The 21369-nt window shown below is 45.5% G+C and overlaps 2 protein-coding genes and 1 long non-coding RNA gene across 4 annotated transcripts in view; 2 read left to right on the top strand and 1 right to left on the bottom strand.

The window, feature by feature from the left end:
- Positions 1-9861, top strand: part of STPG1 (sperm tail PG-rich repeat containing 1) — a 28423-nt gene extending 18562 nt beyond the window's left edge. The window contains exons 8-9 of the mRNA XM_081921521.1: positions 1570-1760; positions 9474-9861. Of these exons, the coding sequence (XP_081777647.1) occupies positions 1570-1760; positions 9474-9550 (268 nt within the window). The 3' untranslated portion in view covers positions 9551-9861. The remainder of the gene's footprint in view (positions 1-1569; positions 1761-9473) is intronic.
- A 2713-nt stretch (positions 9862-12574) lies between these two features.
- GRHL3 (grainyhead like transcription factor 3) overlaps positions 12575-21369 on the bottom strand; it is a 48715-nt gene continuing 39920 nt past the window's right edge. For both annotated transcript variants that reach the window (XM_081921473.1, XM_081921474.1), the window contains exon 16: positions 12575-13519. In XM_081921473.1, coding sequence (XP_081777599.1) covers positions 13405-13519 — 115 coding nt within the window. In that variant the 3' untranslated portion in view covers positions 12575-13404. The remainder of the gene's footprint in view (positions 13520-21369) is intronic.
- LOC309375664 lies at positions 16720-18989 on the top strand. Its single transcript, XR_014170984.1, has 2 exons — positions 16720-18209; positions 18253-18989. It is a non-coding gene; the product is annotated as an uncharacterized lncRNA (long non-coding RNA).

The following is a 21369-nucleotide window of genomic DNA, read 5'->3' as shown; positions in this document are numbered from 1 at the left end:
GCCAGAGCTACAGCTGGTGCAGAGCCACTGACTACAGCACCAGTTTGTTCCAGATGAGCACCCTTAGATTTTAATGAGCTTTTTCCAGCATATTCTCAGACGCAGCCCCCAAACCCTTTAAGGTACAGAGGTTCGATGGCACACAGAATATGAAAAGCTGGGGCATCCTTTAGGGAAGGTGACAAGGTGAAACACCACCGCACCGCCATGTTTGGGATCACATGCAATTATTTGTTGGGAGCCATTGGTCAAAACGAGCCCATTACCCTTCTTCGGGTGTTTAAACTCTTACCTGCGGAGGGATGCAGGGCTACTTGCTCCAGCCTCTCCAGTCCTCCTCCTTTGAGCTGGAACGTCTGCAGAGGGAGCTGTATAATGGAGGACTGTCAGAATATTGATTAGAATGTGCCGGCAGTCCTTGCTATGACTGGAAACCCTGAATTGCACTGGGGTTTCTGATTCACAGGAGTACAGCATTCAGCTGAAGGCGCTTGCAACTTACGCCAGGGATGATGGCTGGCCATTGGCACTGCTAGGGTGGGAAGCAAGGAGCCCAACAGTAGGGGGAGCCAGAGCCAATGGCAGACGGAGCCAACTCACCCTCTTCCCTGCTGAGGGCTACAAGGGACAACAGGGAGACTAGGGGGGAAGCTGACAAACAGTTATAAGTAGGCACATAGGGGGCTGGCTGCGGGCAGAGTGGGGTTGGTGGGACAGTGACCCATTTGCCCTTATGGACCAGCCTCCCCTGTTTCACATGTGTGGGAAGGTTGGGAGTGGAGGGCTCATATGAATGGCCACACATTCCTCTGTAGAAACTACTTAAGAAAGCCTGAAGAGGGCTGGAGAGTGTGGCCTAACCCTCCCACTTCCTTCTTCCTTCTTGCTTCAGGCACAGTCAGAAGCCCTTCGCTCTCTGGCCACCTCACACTGAATGGCTCTTGACATGAATGGTGAAATGAGCCCATGTACCAGGCACACATGTCAAACCCCTTATTAAACAAAAGAAAGGAAATAAGGAACGACTGCTCTGTACTTACAAACAGCTCTGCTGCTACAGTTGTAGCAAGTCATAACAAAGATGGGAAGGATTCCCTGTACACTGGAGAAACCCAAGGTTCCTCAATTTAGAGGTTCCTCAATTGAGAGCAAGGGTGGGGCACTGATTCTTATCTCCCCTAACTGCTCCCCGCCCCACCGGCGGGCCATATTTGATAGGTGAGTCGAGCCATCCATCTGTCAACCAGATGATGTCACAACAATGCCAGGTGTTCCTCTTTTGTCCATGCACAGCACTCTACAAATCCTGACAATCAGCTGGTTGTCGGTGCTTGCAAAGTGGGGTGCACAGGACTTTGTAGGTACCGCCAATCAGCTGATCATCAGGGTTTGCAAACCCCTTTTTGGCCCAGATGCATTTTTACCTACCCTGCACCTGATGTCTTATATGAATTTGGGGATGGAGCGGGGTGTGCCTTGGCCAAACTGGCCTTGCAGGCTGAATGGGAAGGCCTAGCTGAATTCAAAGCCAAAATCAGTTTGGACAACGTCTACGATTCTTTCTTACAGGCGGAAGTATGGCTTGAACTTCTCAGCCCCAGCTGCCCCTCGCCCCAAAACGCCCCCTGCACCTGGGCCTGGCCAGTATGAAATAGTAGACTATGAGAGTCCTTCCAAGCATTATATCTCCAGTGCCGTCTTTGTCTCAAACACAGGCCGTTGGGCAGGTGATAAATCCCACGAAGACATACCTGGCCCAGGTAAGCATGTTGTTGTTGCAAAAAGGTGTTGTGTTTCTTCATTTAACATTAATTATAATGTATAACTATATTTTGGAAAGTTGTTCTTGTGTCGGTTTGCTGTGCATTTGGACACCTTTTATTGTAACCAAATTTTGCATAATTGTTCTTGACAACAAGGAGCAGGTTTTTTTCTATTTTGGGATGCCATTTTAAATCAAGATGACGGACTGATTTTAACCACTGATTTCAAAACTGCACTGATTTGGAAGTTCCTTAGAATTCCTGAGCAGCAGCAGGCATGAGGCCGCTGATGCTTTAATAAGACTGCCGTCCTCACCTCACTTGCTCAAAAGAGTAACTATTACTGGGCACCCTGGGGTTTCATACTGAGCAAGTATGTTTTTATACTGGTGCTCCACAAGTCCAAGCTTAGCATACAGCAGCCGCATTCAGATGTTACAATGGGCTGGGATAAAACAGCAAACTGTTGTGTGCTACAATCCAGAAACAGAAGCTTCTAAGCCCCACCCTTTGTGTTTCCAATATCAAAACTTGGTGGGGTGTTACGTCAAATGCAGGCAGGCAGGGAGATTCCAGGCTGTTGTTATTTTCAGGTGGGATTCAGTCACATACTGGCAAATTCAGGGTGCTCAATTAAAGTTTAATTGTCTCTCTTAATTGTCTCAGTGTGGTGTAGTGGTTAAGAGCAGTAGTCACGTAATCTGGTGAACTGGGTTCGCTTCCCCGCTCCTCCACATGCAGCTGCTGGGTGACCTTGGGCTAGTCACACTTCTCTGAAGTCTCTCAGCCCCACTCACCTCACAGAGTGTTTATTGTGGGGGAGGAAGAGAAAGGAGATTGTTAGCCGCTTTGAGACTCCTGAAGGGGAGTGAAAGGCGGGATATCAAACCCAAACTCTTCTTCTTCTCTTGCACAACAAAACCCTTTCTTTTATGACAGGAAAATGCACCAGAAAGTTGCTTGGCACAACATTGTCTAACTTCTCAAACAAATCAAAATTAATGCTTGATAAATGGCCGACACTGTGTAACCTTCCCACAAGCTTTGTGCAAAAAACCCCAGGATGAATACTAAATAATAATAATAGATATAATCCGGAAGCAACCATAGATTACTAATGACTTGTTTTGTCCTCAGCAATGGACATTTTGCAAAACAGATAGTTGTATCCAGCATACAACAGTGAAAGTAATGGGCGTGTTTTATTCACAGTTTCAACGGGTCTACTCTGAGAATGGCTAATGTTGGATACAACCCAGAGGCTGACTACCTTGCGATGCATAGGTACCTCAGGTGGCCAGTTTGGGGGTGTCCCCTGACCCATGGGGTTGCATGACAGATAGACAGATCAGACCACAGAGGCACAATCCATCAGACTCTTGCCCTTGTCTGTTCATTTCAGTGGGGCTTGTGCAGGTTAAGAGCATAAGAAGAGACTGGCTGCTGGATCAGGCCAAAGGCCCATCTAGTTCAGCACCCTGTTCTCACGGTGCTCAGTCAGATGCCTGTGGGAGGACCTGAGAGCAACAGCACTCTCCCTTTGTGTGATTCCCAGCAACTGCATTCAGAGGCTTATTCCCTGCAACAGTTAGAACAAAGCCATTGTAGCCGAATAGCCACTGACAACTATGTCCTCCCTTCATTGTCCAAGGCAGATAGCGCTCCAGTGTTCATGTGAGTCTCAGGGGGTGCTGTTTGGATTTTGCATCTCAGCACCGAAATGCTTCAAGCATTTCCAAGCAAAGCCCTGAATCCTTTACCGCTTCGCTGCATATGGTGTCATTCAGCGATTGGATCCTTCATATATTGCAAGGGATTCTGGGAGTGTGTAGATCTTCATCCTTAAAAAAGTGGGGTGAGGGGAGGCAATCTTCCGTTTGGAATGAGGGGAAGTTCTTGCTATGAAATGCTAAGTGCATTGGCCAGAGCTGGGAACAAGTGAGAAATAAGGGGGTTGGGTAGCCTAAGAAAGTGGAAACCACAAGAATCCAACGGTAGTGAACTGGGAGGATTATGCTTGCTGAATGAAAATAATGAAAACAGCCCAGCCTGTTTCAATTAAAATCTTCCTCAGGGGCACTGGGATCTTATGTTCCTTTCCTTCAAAGAGATTTCTTGTGAGAATCTTTGTCTGAAAGAATCTCTCTGTCTCGGCCTCTCTCTCTCTCTCTCTGGAATGAGACTACATTTAAATCACATGGTTCCCCTTCTGCTTGAAAGAATCCTAGGAACTGCAGTTCCCACACACAGACCTACAGTTCCCAGCCCTCTAAAGAATTCCACAGTTCTTTAGAGGGCACTCAAGAGCTTTAAATAGATGGTGCATACGCAGCCTGAGACTCTGCTATTTTACTCCAGCTTGCAGGAGGTTCAGTCCAGTGCCCCCCCCCCCTTTATAAGCAAGTAATTGCCATCTGTACGTCACCAGATGTAATAGCCTATGATGGAACAAAAGAACAAAACAAAAACACCAGCTTCCAGGAGTTGCGTAATGAATCATCTTTGGGAAACCATCATTCAGCTCCTTGTCTTGCCACCACAGGGTTTACTTGGTTGTTCTTAAATTAATGGCATCTTTTAAAAATTCTTGTGATGAGATAGAAAGGGCGGACAGTGCGTCAGAAAGGAAAGGAGGATGACAAGTGCTGATTCTTAAGCCCTGTAATGGTTGACTTGCCCAGCTGGGAAGTGACTTTAATAGCTAGCTTTGCATCTTGTCATCTGTCCCAAAACTATATTCATATTTATTTGTTTTAGGGCTTTTTTTTTTAATATCTTTGAGATTTCTAACCCGCCCTGACAACAGAAGTTCAAGGCAGGCTTTTAAAAGGCTTTTAAAAAGGCTTTTAAGCCTTTTTAGAATAAAATACTAACCAACACCCCCTCAACACACACACACACACACACTCTTAAGAGTTTGGGAGGCCATAGGTTATTTCCTTCTAACCCCTGGATCCAGCAAGTGTTAAAATACAGGATAACCCAGGCTAACGTCCTGTGTTGAGGTGATTGCAACAAATGGCAATAAAAAGTCAACAATAAAACCTAGTACAGTATGTGCTGTAAATTTAATTTGGGAAGGAATGTCTTAATCTTTATTGAGGTCCTGTGTCCCGAAAATATGGGCAGGCTTAGAAAGGTAGGAAGGTAGGTTATATTTTAGAAAAAAACATGATTTTCGTTTTTCATTGGTGCACTAAAGTTTATCAGTGAAAATAGAAAGCAACAACATGAACTAGAAAGTATTTCCTTCCTTTTCAATGCTGGCTTCTCCACTTACCCCTTTTCTGTTTTGCTTTGTGTGTGAGCATCATGTTAGCAGTGTAGTGTGGTAGTTAGGGTGTCAGACTAGCCATGAAACTCAGTGGGTGACTTTGGGTCAGTCAGTCTAACCTACCTCACATAGTTGTTGTGTGGTTGTTGTGGTGGTGGTGTGGGAGGGAGAGAACGATGTGTGAGGAAAATGAAATATGTGAACCCCTGTGAACTGACGTGTGTGGGTGAACAACAAAAAGAAATGGCTGGGTGCCTGGATTCAAAATGTGCGGCTTTTACACACAGATCCCCAGTAGCAGAGTATTAAGATCACAAAATTAAGCACCAATATAGCAAATAGGTTCTTAAACCCTCTTTACCCTGTTCAGCTGCACATTGTGGCTGACCTCTTTCTACCCCTCCTACAAACAGTAGACCCCACACTGCTAAGTAAGTTTAAAATGATTTACTTACAGATTCAAGGTGTCAGTCATGCATTGTTCCATGAAGCAGCAAGGATAATAAAGGCAACATATTTTTGGGATGAAAATACAGAATTTCATTCCAAATACATGCTGTAAGCTCAGGAGCAAGCTTACACACATCCTGTTTCATTGGTTATATGCAGCTGAGAGAAAGGAAGTAGAAAGGCTATACATAACTGAGTCTATCTAGCAATGCAACTCTGCTGTCCTTAACTCCTTCATATACTAACTAGCAGTCCTGCATAGATATGTTTGACTGCAATCTCCCACAAGAACCATATATGCTGTATTGAGCTCCTTGCAGAAAATGTAGGTGTCAGAGCTGCCCAAGGTCCCAGCTCACAGAGGACCAACGCCGGTTCTTGTTATATACAAAAGTCTTTATTAAGGTTCAGTTTCAATTCCAAAGCCGCGGCGCGCAGCTCTACGTCTCAACCCTAGACCGCTGAAGCTCCGTCTGAATCTCCTCCCCCCAGACACCAGTTCAAGACCCTAGCCTTGCTCCACCTCCTCCTTTGCTCCTTTCTCCTCTGGGTCCTTCTGCCCGCTGGGGTGTTGCCCTTTCTGGACTCTTCTGATGCTGATGCTGACGAGTCCCCGGATTCTTCCCCCTGCCTCCGGCGTGCTTTAGGACCTGGCTCCCAGTCTGCGCTCCCGGCTGTCCCGCGCGCCTGTGCATTTGACCTTGGCGCGCGCGCCCAGCCGGTAACCTTCCTCCTGACTGTTACACTGCTCCTTTCACTGCTCCCTCCTTCGGGGGGGCTAATTGGATCTGACTTCCCCTCTATTCCCTCACTCAGCGACAGGGGCGTGGTCAGCCCTGACTCATCTTCTCTTTCCCCTGGAGTGGGAACCGGTCCTGACACCTGGGACTCTTCCCCCCCGCTACGCTCTGGTGGGGAACTTGGTCCCGATCTCCAGCTGCTGCTTTGGGAGTCACCGCTGGTTCCTTGCTTCTGGTGCCTCCCTCCCGGGAACCCCCTTGCTCTGGCTATCGGTGCCCCCTTCTGGGAATCTTCCGAATCACTGGACAGACTCATGGAATCTCTTGCCCCACTGTCTTCCTCACCTACGCTGCCCTCGGATTGTTCCCCTTCGCTCTCTGCTTCCTCCTTCCCCTGTGCCTCCGCTCCTGAACCCCTGACAGTAGGATATAAGTGTAAAATCAGAATTAAATACCTTTCAGAGGGATTGTTGTGCTTTATTAAAGTGTTGTTTGGACGAACAGCTGTCAATCAGCTTTCTGCTTTGCATTGTTAGCAGGTGCTAGTGTGAAGAGTCTCTTAAAAGCCAACCTCCTCTTTTACAATAAAAAACCTCCAGAGAATTCTGAATGTGTGAGCAGACCATCTCATGGGGCAAAATGCTCAGCACAATAGAGGGTGACAGAAACCTCACTGCAGTCCATGACAGTTACAGCCCATGAGTTGTAACATTATCTTTCCGTCAGTGACTGGGGCTTATTGGAGTAAGTAAGCAATACAAGAAATATGAACCTAAGCCCCTCTGACAGATTAATGTAGAGCTTGAAACGTAGACAATAGCAATTTTACCCATAATTTACAGTAAGTAATAATGATTCATTGGTAGGATTTGTACCTCTACTGAGTAGTTGAATTGTCAAAGCAGAAAAAGTATTCCCATGCATTATCAGAACTGCAGCCCACGAGTTCTTTCATAGGTAACAAGATGCAAAGGATAAAACTCCCGTTCTTCCAATCTGGGTTGCTTCCACGCTAGCCCTTTGCTCTGGAATCACCATCTTTTGTTGAATCACTTTGTGCAGAGAATCCAGACAACATTGTAAAATAGTTGCATGCCTTTGTTTTCTGTGTTGACCCCCTGTTCTTTTCCATACTTGGCTTGTACAGGTATATATATAGCAGTTTAAAAATTGCAGCACCATACCAGCCTGTGTGAACTGGCTATTGAGGCTTTTAAGGTCTACTGTGCTTTTAATTAAAAGCTTCCTCCTAGTGGTTTCTATCTTGTTTTGTTCATTGTTGCTGGGAGATCAGTGATTGATTTCCCCTTTAATTAGCCAGCATCTTTCTGCAGTGCAAAGGGTTTTTAATAGCTATTTCCTTTCATTATTTTCCCACTTTTCTTTCTTTTATTGTGAAATATTGCCATTTCACTATAAAAAACAGAAAACAATTCAGAGAAACCAGTAATGAAAGCCACTTCCCCATGTAATTAGAACCTAACTAACCACTACTCTCCCAGTCACATTGAACAGGAAGCAGTAAAACAGGCAGAAAAGAAGAAACTTTAAATTAACATTGCATTTAATCAGACTTATGTCCCTCCAGCCCAGTACTGTCTACTCTGGCTGGCAGAAGTGCTCCAAGGCCAAAAGTCAGAGTTATACATTCTGAAGCATACCTAGGCTCCCAGCCCATTACTTGCCTCTCCATTAGGGTGGCTACTTTCACTTAGCCCAAAAGATAAGAGGACAGATTGATTGATTATTTATTTATTTATTTATTTATTTATTTATTTATTTATTGCCCGCCTTTCCCCTCAGAACTGTCTCAGATTAGTGTTTTTGCACCTTGGCAGCAGTGGAAAATGCTGGATCAATTTTTTTTCCACACTTCAGTCAATAGGAGGAGTTGTGATCTGCAATTTGATTCTGGTTTGGTGGTGAGAATATACATGAAAAATTTATGCCATTTCAAGAGGACCTGTTTTACTTCTCCCTCCCAGTCACTCATTTTCTCTCTCCCTTTTTTCTGCTACTCTCTCAGTCATCCCCCTTTCTATTCAGCTGCTCAGGTGCCAATGTAGAAAATCACATAGAGCTGAAAGGGGGAAGGAGGAGTCACTCTTCCAAGTTCCTCCTTCAGGTCTATGTACTTTTCAAGGGGGGAAATGCTAAACACCCTGGTCCTGTCCCGACAAAAGGGGCAGTGAGCGGGGGCAGGGACAGAGACAGGGTTGTGTGTATCCTCAAGTACTGGGGTACCTCGGAAGTTGAACGGAATCCATTCCGGAAGTCCATTCCACTTCCAAAACATTCGGAAGCCACGGAAGCTGCGTTGGACGTTTGGGTTCCAAAGAACGTTCGCAAACCAGAACACTCACTTCTGGGTTTGCAGCGTTCGGGAGCCAAAATGTTCGAATTGCAAGGCATTTGTGAACCAAGGTACAACTGTATACCATTGCACCCACACAATGCACCATGGACATATCCCTGATATAGAGATGAACAAGCTGGGAAAGATTCATCTGCTAAATGTCTGTGAGCCAGGCTGCTATTAAAAGAATAGGAGCCAGGTTAGTTAGCAAAGCAGATGATTCTAATCCTCATTTGCGCTTGCAGTGGGGGCTGCTAGCTCTGGCGGGGCTCCTGTGCTTTGAACGGCATAGAAGGCAGGAATTCAGCAGACAAAGCTCATCCTGACATGCACAGGCATCTGGTCAATGGCACAGGAGCCCCAGCGGGGGGGGGGGGGGGGAGTTGGCAACCCAACACCTAGCTGTATTTCTTCTTCTGCGCTACCTGTTGAAGAAGGCCCAGGAGCCTTGGCCCCCCTGGCATCTGCTCAACCTAGCAAAATATTTGTTTGGATTTGCAAGGAAAGGTAAGAATAAGACTCACCTAGCTGGGTATGTGTGGTAGTACAGTGGTACCTCGAGTTAAGTACTTAATTCGTTCCGGAGGTCCGTTCTTAACCTGAAACTGTTCTTAACCTGAAGCATCACTTTAGCTAATGGGGCCTCCCTCTGCCACTGTGCCGCCGCTGCACGATTTCTATTCTTATCCTGAAGCAAAGTTCTTAACCTGAAGCACTATTTCTGGCTTAGCGGAGTCTGTAACCTGAAGCGTATGTAATCTGAAGTGTATGTAACCTGAGGTACCACTGTACAAGAGTGCACTTCATGCAAAAACGTAAAAGCTGCAAAACCCCTCCTTCTGAGTCCTGAGAGTCAACCTGACATCTTTTATGTCTGTTTCTCCTTCTAGGGGCATACAACATCCCCGTACCACAAAAGCAATCCTTCATCTACAACACCACCAATAAATGGGTGCCAGTATTGTAAAGCAGAGGATCCCCCAGTGTCGGTTTGCCAAGCGCTCTTATTTGCAAGTGCTGCATTTCTCTGTTTTGTTTTGTTTTAAAAAAGAACAAATGAATTTTGCATTCACTTGCCTGTGAACAAGACATGATACCCATCTGTTTGAAATCCTGTATTTCCTGGGGGGGGGGAGTGGGCCCTGAGTCTTTCCTGTTTCGCAAACATGACAGAATTTGAGTTTTGGATATAGAGAATGGATGTCGTTTCATTGTTGGCTTTTGGTGGACAGTGGATTGTTCATGCCAATATTTATTTATAAAAATTAAGAAGCCTGACCTGCCTGGCTCCTACTTTCTCACCATCTCATTGGGAATAAAATATTGGAGATGGGGGCTGTTGAGAGGAGGTGATAGAGGGTTTTTTTATTTAAAATTATATGCATGGTGCAGTGAAAGGTGAACAGAGAAGTAACAGAGCTTGGGCTCACCTAGTGAGATTTATTAGCTGTCGATTCAAGACAGAGGAAAGAAACTGCTTCTTAGTGTTTCAGAAATGGAATTCACTAGCACATGATGGCTGCGGGCTTTACTGGCTTTAGAGAGAAATTAGACAAATCCAAGGAGGAGCCAGGTGCTGAATGGGGACACCCTGTAGCAGCGCCAACCCTGTAGGGTTGTTCACTAGCAACGGGTAATTTGCCACACCTCTCTTTTTCTCTCTTCTTGCCACTACCCATTGACTTGCCACTTAGGGCTTCCACTGCCAATGGCCGTCTGCTGACTTCTAAGTCTCCTGCCTGGCGGTCACTTCCTCCTACTCTCCCAGTCTCTTTAAACCAGCAGCGTAGCCCCAAATGATCTAAACAACACAGGTACCCTTCCCACAACCATTACTCTGCAGCAGTCACACACACACACTGCTGCCTCTTGGCAGAAGCCATCCAATGTGCTCTGAGCTTTGCGCTGATCCTGCACTGGGGACAGCGCAGTTTGTGTGCTCAGTCCTTCTCAGCTCGTGAGCAGCTTTCCCACAAATTTAACTCCATTCTGTTTGAAGGAAATGTGGGTAAAGTTTACCATGAATGTCCAGTTGGTCACGTGTTGCAGGGGCAGCGGCTGAGAAACAGCTCTAAGGTCGGGCCAAACCAGCTGTCTCTGCCTGCTGCGGATTCCACTGGAATCACAAGCTCTTTGACATAACCTTGGGCACCCATAGGACTCACTGCCACCCCTGACATTTCAGGAGTTTATGCTTCAATCTCCAGAAGTGTCAGTGGGTTCTGGGTGAGGAGTGAAGAATGTAGGCCCATGCTTCGGAATATGCACCAGACGTGCATGATCTGCTTGAAAGCAATTTGCCACTCTCCCAAACTTTCCCTCAAGCCCACTCTCAGCCCCGCCACTAATAGTAGTAATTTCGTTGTCCCCGAGAGGGGGCAATGACAATAAAGATATTATTATTATTATTATTATTATTATTATTATTATTATTATTAAGCTGAGTGAACTGAGCCAGGGGAGTTAGGCTGTCCTCTCTCTCCATTGACCTCTGATGGGTGACACTCCCTAGAACCAAGTGTGGGGTTTAGGGTCTTTTGACAACATGGGTTGAATAGATCTGTGCCTGCTTGAGACGTGGCGAAAGTGTTGTGTTACTTGCCGCTCGGTTCGAACCCTTGATTGGCCAACATCCTGGTGATATACCAGAACTCAAAGACAAATAAACATCTTTACTCCTCCAGCAAAAGCTCTATGGGCCACAGGAATCCTGCACCATTTTTTCCTTTTGCATAGTGAAGGATGGGCCTGAGGTTGCCACTGCCACAACAACAAATAATGTTTCCTGCTCTCTCATTCCCCTTACCCACCCAATGGTGGACTGGATTTTCCAGTTGACAAGTAATTCCCAAGAAACAAAAGATTGCCATGAGTGGGTGACCTACACCACCTACTTTTAAATAATTAGATAGGACAACACAGATCCACAATCAGATGTCATGCCTCTAAATTTTAGCAAATAGCAGCAGTACGGCCCTGATTTGGGTCAGATAGCAGCACTGCGAGGAGGAGTTGTGTGTTTCTGACTTGTTTATTTAGTGCATGATGCTTGTTCTGGGTGCTAGAGGTTGATTTCCAGATGGGGTCTTGCAATGGGAGGGAAAGTAGCCACACCCTTAGAAACATTTGAGGATGAACATGTCATGCATGCAAAATGGCCCCATATTAATCCCTGACATCTCCAGGTATGGCAGAGAAAACCTGTGTTTGTATGCTTGAGTATATTTCCCGTCAAAAGTGGAGTGAGAGTGGGATTGTAAGGGTTTTGTTCGTTTGCCTTTCCCGCCATTGTTACCTCCCTTTTGCAGCTTAGGCACACCCACCCCCCACTGGCATCCTTTCCTGAGTGATTCCAACCAATCCTGGCCGACATAATAAATGCAGTGACATAACACACAGCAGCCAGGCAGATGTGGCTGCAGGACTATGTCCCAAAGCCAATTCAATTCAATGAACAAGGTATCTGGTTAAAGCCCTTCATCAACCCAACGGGGCAATGATTTACAGGGGTCAACCATGTTCACAAAATACCCCAATATCAGCTAAGCCCCTGTCACTTATGATGCTGGGTGCATACAAGGGGGCTTTAAAGGCCCAACCCATTTTAATTAATCCATTTCCCCTTGATGATAATAATAATAATAATAATAATAATAATAATAATAATAATAATAATGTTTTTATTAATTCCCCAGCCACTCTGGTGAACTACTGGCCCAGATGAATCTACCGCCTTTACCAGCCTTCTCCCTTGAGAAGCTCTCCTCCTATCACCTCCAGCTCGGTGCAACTTCTGTTTCTGCCAAGGACAGAAGCTGCTTCCTAAGAGAGGCCTGCCTTAGGCACATTATCAGTCTATGGAATGTTATCAAAGCTGCATTTTTGCTGGAAGCAAGACTCAGCAGCCAAGGTCTCCTTGTTGCCCCACTTCCAAAATGCTCCTGAAGAAATGAAAAACCCATCCCTATTCAATACTTACACTGTCCCAAGCTTGCTTTCAGTCTCTGAATCTTTATTACCATAATAATAACATACACTTTTTTTTAACTTTTTTTTACAAAAATGAACAGAAAAAAACAAAACAAACAAAGACAACAACCCTGGGGAATTATGAAGCAGCCTGGTTTTGAAATGCTCTACCTTCCTCCATTGTCAAGTTCAGTATAAAACAAGATACTATTTATACATATACACACAGAAAGAGAGATAGATATTATTATTATAATTATTATATATATATTTATAAAATAACAAATGGAATCAGAAATGTATAAAACGGTCCCTCTGGCCAGGCACTTCTCTTGCAGGTATTTACATCCAGGGTTATAAGGGCAAGTAGTAAGGCAGTGAGAAAATGTAAGGTTATGTGTGTGCTTGTGTGTAGGCATATTTGGTAATATCCATATGCAATTGTGACAGTCTCTTGTTTGCTAGTTTGGCAGTTCAGAGCGGCCAAGGCAGGCAACGGGTCGTTCCCCTGCCTGAAAGAAGTTGGTGCTTCCCTAAGTGCGGAAAAGTAAAAAAGCTCAGAATTGATTGCCTGGCAGAGGATCATAATAAAAATAAAGTATAAAACAACAACAACAGCAACAACTCCTCAACGGACAGAAGTTCCACATTCACACTGAGAATGGATCTTCAAAGCAATCTTCACATGTGGAGCCTTGGTTCTGTCTCTCTCTCTTGCTCCCTCCCTCCAAAAGGGAGGGTGTTCAAGCTAAATGCTTTGAGCCGATGGTTTTGACTATGGGGTGGTTTGCTGGTGGATCAAACTCAGCTTCACAAGCAGCCTCCCAGCAGAAGTGTAGCCTTTTTGAGTCCTTAGAGCTCCTTGAGGGTCACCTGGAACTTGTCCTCTGCTTCAACTACGTCAAGTAAAAAGGCCATGTGGTTGCTGTAGTGTTGAATTATGTTGTTGTCCATATTCACCAGGATTCTGGAAAAGAAGCAGAACAGAGAGGCTCAGCTCAACAGCTCCCCATCGGAAGTCCCTCAAAGATGGGGAAACCCTGCAATTTTCTGAGGTGGGGAATTGCACTATAAGATCAAGACAATGATCTTTGGCAGAGAGCCATAGTACTTCTCTCTTAGGGGGCTGACTGCCATTTTGAAAGGAGAAATGAATTCCCACCCCACCCTCTAGGGCAAGCTTAACTAAGCATCTGTTGAGGGCAGGGGGTGAAGAGGATGACCTCTCCAATGACATACTGTATATACACTTGCTTGTATCCAAGCAAATGACAAATGCTCTTTAACTACAATATGGATAGTTGAGTGACTTGCTTCCACTTTCTGCTCTGTTCTGGTTGGAGAGGCCAGTAATCACATCCAGACTGCACATTTAAAGCATAGTTCTTCGCCCAAAGAATCCTGAGAACTGTAGTCTTTCGAGGGTGCCAGGGACTGCTGCTGTGTGACAGGTAAACTACAGTTCCCAGGATTCTTGGGGTGTGTGTGTGACTATATAAAGTTCTTGTTGAGCTTTCTCATTGGTATGTCGGTGACAAGCACAGTACATCAAATCACTTAATCATATAATAATAAAGCACAAAATAAAAGCCAGTTGTACAATGTTTTCTAAGTACACAAGTATCTTGTTTAAGACCAATGATAATTTCATGAATGAAAGTTTGATTTATGGACTTTGGGGCTTAAAACCCATTTACTGCCTAACCAGCATTATAAAGGAGATCTGATAATTGATCTCCTGGCTTTATTTTTTATTGAAATGGGAAGAGACCGTGGTGGGCTTTGAATCTGATTGTAGCTAGCACCAGTGCTTGGAGGTGGAGTATTTAACCTTTCCCCTTGTGCTATTTTCTCCAATTAAACCCATACCCATCCCAGCTACTCTGTGCAGTGCTGGTGGTGAGAGTACAGTCCCCCTGCACATATAGTATGGGAGGGGAGAGGGCTATGCACTTATCCACACAGCCACAGGACCTTTGCTCCAATCAAATTGGCAGCCCTGTGCAACTCTGTTTGAGTAAACATAAATCTGGGAAATTGATCACAGATCTCCCATGCATCGTGTGGTTAAGCCCTTACCTACCAGGAACAAGTCATTGTAATCATATAGCATACACACCCTTCAAGCTACAATTCAAGGAATGTCAGCCAGCCTCAGATACAAGGGGGAAAATCCCAGGCCCATAAAGTCGGAACTGGATAGATTATTGTCATATTTTACATTTCTCAACTGCAACCAGTTCTCTCTCTCCTTGTAGTGCACAGAGAGAGGCATTTTATATGGACAAGTAACTGGAAGAATTAAGGGTTTTCTCATGTTGTACCTGGTGGTTTGGTTTTTTTTTGGTTTTTTAGAAAACAAAAAACAAAACAAAAACCCTGGAGACTCTCTTCATTCAACATTAAAAGCTTATACATAACGACCCCTAATAAATTTTACCGCTTTTGCTGTTTCCAAAGCACAAAATCTCTCCCCTGAGGAAAGATGTCTGGGTTACGTGCTACAAAAGAGGGAGCTTCCAGGTGGAATGGTCTGAGAGTCAGGTGTGCTCTGCGCTCATACCTGGCTCCCATAAGCCACCTGGTGTCTGTGTTCCTTGTCTGGCACAGCAAAGAGTAGCATCTAGCCAGCCACACCAAAGTATCACACTGGAGAGCACTTTAAAATACTTCCTGAACTGGTGTTCATCCCAGACTTGTACAGCTTACTACCCATTAGGTCTGATACAGTTTGCCAGGCCCAGTGGAGGCTGATCTATTAGGGTTGATGTGCTACTGCCCCACCAAGCTCAGCATGCCCTTGGCCAGCCCTCACCTGTCTACCTCCTTAGGTATAACCAGTCCCCGGGGCTGCATTGGTTGCTGGCTTCTTCCTCCTATAAAGGCTACACTGACCGCAAGAACTCAACACAGAAGGGCAGGGGAGACAAGAATTAGTCAGCATCACCTGCCATGGGCTCTGGCTTCATTTACTGCTTGGGTCCACTGTCTTCTACCCTACTGGTCTCAAGGGGCTCCACCCACCACTGGCTTGCCAGCCACATATAGCAGCCCAGCAGGCAGCCCCAACCTGTTTTGGAATAATCATAAGAAGGGTCTGCTGGATAATGCCAAAGGCCCACCTAGTCCAGCTTCTTGTTCTCACAGTGATCAGCTCATGGGAAGCCTTAACATGCAAAACCTGAGCACAACAGCCTTCTCACCTGCAGCCGCCAGCAACTTGTATTTTGGGGTATATTGCCTCTTGACAGTGGAGGCAGAACATATAGTCTTGTCCTCCAAAATTTGCCTAACCATCTTTTAAAGCCATCCAAGTTAGCGGCCATCACTACCTCTTCTGGGAGAAAATCCCATAGTTTAATTCTGTGCTGTGTGAAGAAGTCCTATCTTGTGTCCATCTGGAACCCTCCAACATCTAGCTGCCTTCAGGAACACATTTTAAGTAGTCTCAACTGAGTAAATGAGCCACTTATTTTCCTGTTACAGGTGCCTTACCAGTTTTCTTGTTTTTTCAAACAACTGGCAGGCCACAATTGTGGCCGATTAGTCATGCTTGGTGAGTTATGTACGTTGGCCTTATTCTCTCTCTAGCCTGATGCTCTCATCGCCACCCACAACCTACTGAGGGCCTCCTTTCCCTTCTCCAAAGCCCTGCTCAGCTGTGGGCTGCATCAGGCACACCCTCTAGTGCTCAGCAGCTCTGCCGCTTTGCCTCTCTTTTCAGCCCAAGCCCTGGACTGGGTCCAACGAAAGCAATGAGCTCATCTGCCAAGCATTGATTGGGAGGTGCGGGGGAGAACCTGGGATACTCGATTGTATCTCACTCACAAGGAGGCCTTCAAGGAAACAGAGGAGAGAAAGTTTGGCAATGGAGGAGATGTTCCTCACCTGTCAGGCAAGGGGAGAAGGGCTGCGGTTTGCGGAGGACCTGGGGCGGTTCAGAGACACAGCTGCTTCTTTCAGAAGCCGCTCTGGAAAACCTCAGCTAGCTCATTCCCATGGAATTAAAACCTGCCCCTCCAAAACTGGAGGGCCTCTTTGCCTGCTCTGCAGATGAAGCCGACCCACGTCAGTCAGATAACCCTCCTTTGACAGGATGAAAGGCTTCCCTCGCCCAGCTCATACAGGTGCTTTTCTTTAAGGGGCTACAGTAGCTTCCCTTCCAGGTCCAAGCTTGATGTAATGCAGCAACAACTGTGGGAACAAGGGCAGCAAACTTCCACTGGTTGGGAGCCAATCTGAAGCAAGGGGCAGGGTGTTGGAGGCCCAAGTTCTAATCCCTGCTCAGCCATGAAACTCTTCGAATGAATTTGGGCCAGCTGTGTTTGCCTAACCTACCTCACAGGGTTGCTGGGAGGATAAGGTGGGGTGATTGACACAACCACACACCAGCTCACCATCCAAAATGCCCATGTGATGAATGACAGTGATTATAATCAACTGAAGCTTAAGTGGGAAGGAACGATACAATATTAAAAAGTGGCCTATCTAACATAGCGCTAAGTTTTGGTTTGGTTTAGCCAAGGTTTGTTCAACAAACCATGAGCCATCTCACAGGTGAGCAAACAAGCCATGGCTCATTTCGACAAAGTTTGAGTTGACTTCAAGATGTTCCTGCTTCATGCCTCTGTAGCTTGGTAAAGGGGCAGCCAAACACACCATGGTTAAACAAGGCTGCTGGCTTCAGACAGAATACCAAACCATACTTAAAACAGGCCACGTGTCATCAATGAACTATGGCTTCACATCATGGTTTGTTGCCAGGAAATAAGCCATGGTTAGTCTGCTGAGCTAGTTTCCAGATGCTGAAACACATCAAACTTTGCCTAAACTAGCAATGGCTTAGCATTATCTGTGAGCCAGGCCAATGTGCTTTGCATGTATGCTGTGTATGCAACCTGAGTCTCTTGTCATCAGTAACTTCCCAGGTTCCGGCCACTTGGACCAAGGACTTGCCAACTCATTCCGAGCTATCATGCCATATTAGCTCTTCCTTGATTGGGATTATTAGAGCGAGGGAGGAGTCATTTCATGAAGACATGATGGTGGGGGCAGCAGATTTTTCAAGGGCAAGTTGGAAGTACTGAACCTTCCTGCTGACACAAAGCTGCAGTTGGTTGTCATGCAAGAGTGCTGGTCCTTTTCCATTTCAGTTTGCTGCTGACCAGGTCAGGGTTTGGTGGTTTCATTTATAAGCTTGTGACTTTGCATTCAGTTAATTGCACAGCAATTTGGATAATGAGCTTGTTTGTAAGTGAAAGACCTTTAACACCAGTCTCTGATGTGTTTGCTGAGCTTGCTTATTTCTATTCAGAGCACAGAATTGCTAAGAGGAAAACTCAAACCTCTCTTTGGGCTCTACGCTTGGAACTTCACCTAATTCCAACAAACATGATTTCACAAACACATGTTTGCCCATTAACTGATGTGGAGGGACCAGCCAAGAAAGGATAATCAGCAGGTGAGGAAAGACTGTTCTGTCTTCAAGAATGCAGAGTAAGGCTACTTTCACGCACAAACATCTGCATTAGTATTAGGAGGCAAACATAAAGCTAGGAACTCTGTTATTTCCTCATGAGGTATAGGACTCATCCAAGACAACCCAAACAGGCAGAAATGATGCATGGTACAGTCCTTGGATTGTACCATTTCAGATGGTACAATGTTACAGGTTCAATCCCTGGCATCTCCACCCAGAAGGGTATCAGACCACAAGGCCAATAAAACCCCTGCTTAAGATTTGGGAGAGTTGATGTCACTCAGAGGGTGCTTTCAGACAGTCACTATTTTCAGGATTAAATTAATTGGAATTTCTTGTATAACCAAACCATTTCCTGAAAATGCACAGGAAAGTGTGGGATTACACTTGCTGGATGCAACATCGTCTAATCAGGATGAATGTTCACTAAATGTTCACTTTTATTTATTAATTTTATATCCTGTCCTTTCTTCCAAAGGTGCCCAGTCCAGCAATCCCACAAGCATTGTAACAATTAAAACACTTACATCAAGTAACATCCTCTCCCCATAGAATCAGTGGAGCTATGGTTTGTTACAGGTATGAGGAACTGTAGTTCTTTAAAGAGTAAACCGCAGTCCCCAGGATGTGTGTGTATGTGTGTATGTGCTTGAAATGTATGGTGTGTACATACCATCATCAACACAGCACTGTGAATAGTCTCGGTAATAATTTTATATACAAGTAAGTTTTAAAACAGTGATCACTCTGAATTTCTTACATGTCTCCCCTGACTACTTCACCACTAACACTCTCTCTCTCTCTCTCTCTCTCTCTCTCTCTCTCTCTCTCTCTCTGTGTGTGTGTGTGTGTGTAGCTATGTATACCTTCCAATACTCCATGCATCTGATGAAGTGGACTCCAGTATACAAAGATTTACACATATTGCCCATCAAAGTTTATACAACAATAATAAAAATTAGACTTTAAGACTGTGTTGTTCTTGTTGCAACTGAGGAACATAGAATCTACTTCTCTGGAAACCAGGGTCTGGTGCCATGAGGAATCATTCAGTGCAGCACCATGCAAAAATAACAAAGCTATTTTTCCTACAAAACCCCAAGAGGCAACAGCAATAGAACTCTCCTGTCCCTACCATGAGCTAGAAAGAGCTGCAGTTTTCCAGACACAACAAGATTAGGAGAAAGGGGAAGGAAGGGTCAGTCGCCCCATGACAAACATGCTAAACTTGCTCCTTGTCTTACAACATGGGGCAGGTGGGCAAGAGCAAAAAAAGATTAGCAACAGTCTAGCCCCCTCCCCCTGATCTATTTCTTTTGTCTTCTCCCAGACTCAAATGGCAAGGTGGAATGCAAAAGATCCTTAAGCCCAGCAGGGAAGCTGCTCTATTGTTCAGCCTGGGGGGAAGAGTTAGGTAGAGATTGCTAGGCCCCAGACAGAAATCGGTTACCTGAGGCTGCATACACAGCTATACCTTTAAGGCACATTCAAAGCGTATTCCTCCACCCCATCATATAAGTTATCAGCACTGTTAGCTTCATTAACTATGAACCCCAAAAAATCTGGGATACCCTCCAAACCATCTGTAAGGTTGATAATCTTTTTGTAGGACTTTGCAGGGTGAAGCCTACATTTTCTAGCTCTCTCCCTGCCCTGCCCGCAAACCGAGTAATTAATATAACAAAACCAGGGTTCACAGTTAACATCCGGAAATCCAACATTGTTCAATTAAGCCGACATTATTGTTCGTTAAGGCTTGCTGGAATGGTAACTTTGTGAGGGGTAAACTACAGTGCCCAAAATCCTCCAATGGGGCTTGAGGGAGAAAGCTGGGGCGCAAGGCAAGACAGTCCTCACATCTTCCCCAAGGTCACATTGATTAAGCTAATTGTTCCATCTCTGCTGGTAGCTACAAGTTGAGGTGGAGTGGGGTATCCGGCACCCCCAAATTAAGAGGCAAGAGGTGCTCAAATTATATGCAAACTCATTGTGGAGGCATTGATCCTAGTGATGAGTGTAACAACGTATAGGCCAGCTGTTTGGCAGAGCTATAGCTATGTGGGGGCTAGCCAGGTTTTTTGCCCCAGGCGAAACCTCTGGAGGGGAGCCATTGGGGCTGCCAGCCTGTGTGCGTGTGTATGCAAATACGTATGGGGGGGGGCGCCAAATTGGATCTTCAACCTGGGTGAAGATTAGCCTCATTTTGCCCCCACATTTGGCTCATGGTTTTCTGTTTTAGCCAAAAAGTCACAGTATTAGGTCTCACAGAGTTTAATGTCCCTGACTGCAGGCAACGTCCATTGAATTTGAGCTTCAGGTGCTCCGACTTGGGTGATAGCATCTAAAACAACTAAGTGCTGTATCTGTACCCAAATTAGTCACCCTGGTGGGATCACACACAGACACGCACTTTCCATCCAAGACTGCATTGTTCCAGTGTCATCTGCCACTAGGAGTCAGAGGGTTACTCTGACCCTGCTAGCTTTGAGAAACAAACACTGGTGCCCTGGTGACTGAGATAAGCTAAACCTGTTGAGACCTCAGGCAACTACCTTGGGAGATAACAAAATACCCAACAAATTAGCCAGGTTATTCCACTTGTGTACATATACACACACTTCTTGGTAATTCCTTTTCCATAGGATAATCTGGCCATAGTACTGAGAAGCCAACAGGATTGCTAGGCCTTGTACGCCCCACAGACATGGGCAGACCTTCTGCATCTGGCTTTTTCCAAGAGCTCCCAAGGATCAGGAACCTATTTCAGCCTGAGGGCTGCATTCCTTTGTTGGCCAACCATGGGCAGAACAAAAAGTGGGTAGGGCAAGAGTCAAAGTGGGTGGGGCAGCAGATGTCGCTCTTACCTCTGACCCTAGGCTACATACCAGCTATGCAAAAGCCAGTAGTTTCTACCCACCACCACCCATTTCTCCATCCAGGCAAGCAAGAGGCATTATATCCCAGTTCCATGATACTTCTCAGCCAGACAAAAGCACTCTAGGAAGGTGTTGGGAAGGGCTTCTGAGGGCTTGGCCTGAGGGCCAGAGAGGGGCCTGAGTGGCAACATGGTGGGAATGTAGAAGAGGACCTTTTTTGGTGGCCACTCCCATACTTTGAAACTCTCTTCCTAGAGAAGCTAGACTGGCTCTCCCCTTATTGTTCTTTCTCTGTTATTCCTGCAGGGCTCTGGGAAGCGGTCGCTTTCAAGGAAAGGGCTTTCATTCATGCTGTGTTGTGTTTTTTTTACTCGCTTTGTTTACTAGATTTTATAGATTTGCTTTACATTGTTTTAATTCTATTATAGTGAATTACATTGAAACTATTATCTTTTATATGTT

Source organism: Podarcis melisellensis (assembly GCF_964234715.1).
Source record: "Podarcis melisellensis genome assembly, chromosome: 8".
NCBI lineage: Eukaryota > Metazoa > Chordata > Lepidosauria > Squamata > Lacertidae > Podarcis > Podarcis melisellensis.
Note: the sequence above shows the minus strand (reverse complement) of the source record. Positions and strands in the feature narration are given on the sequence as shown.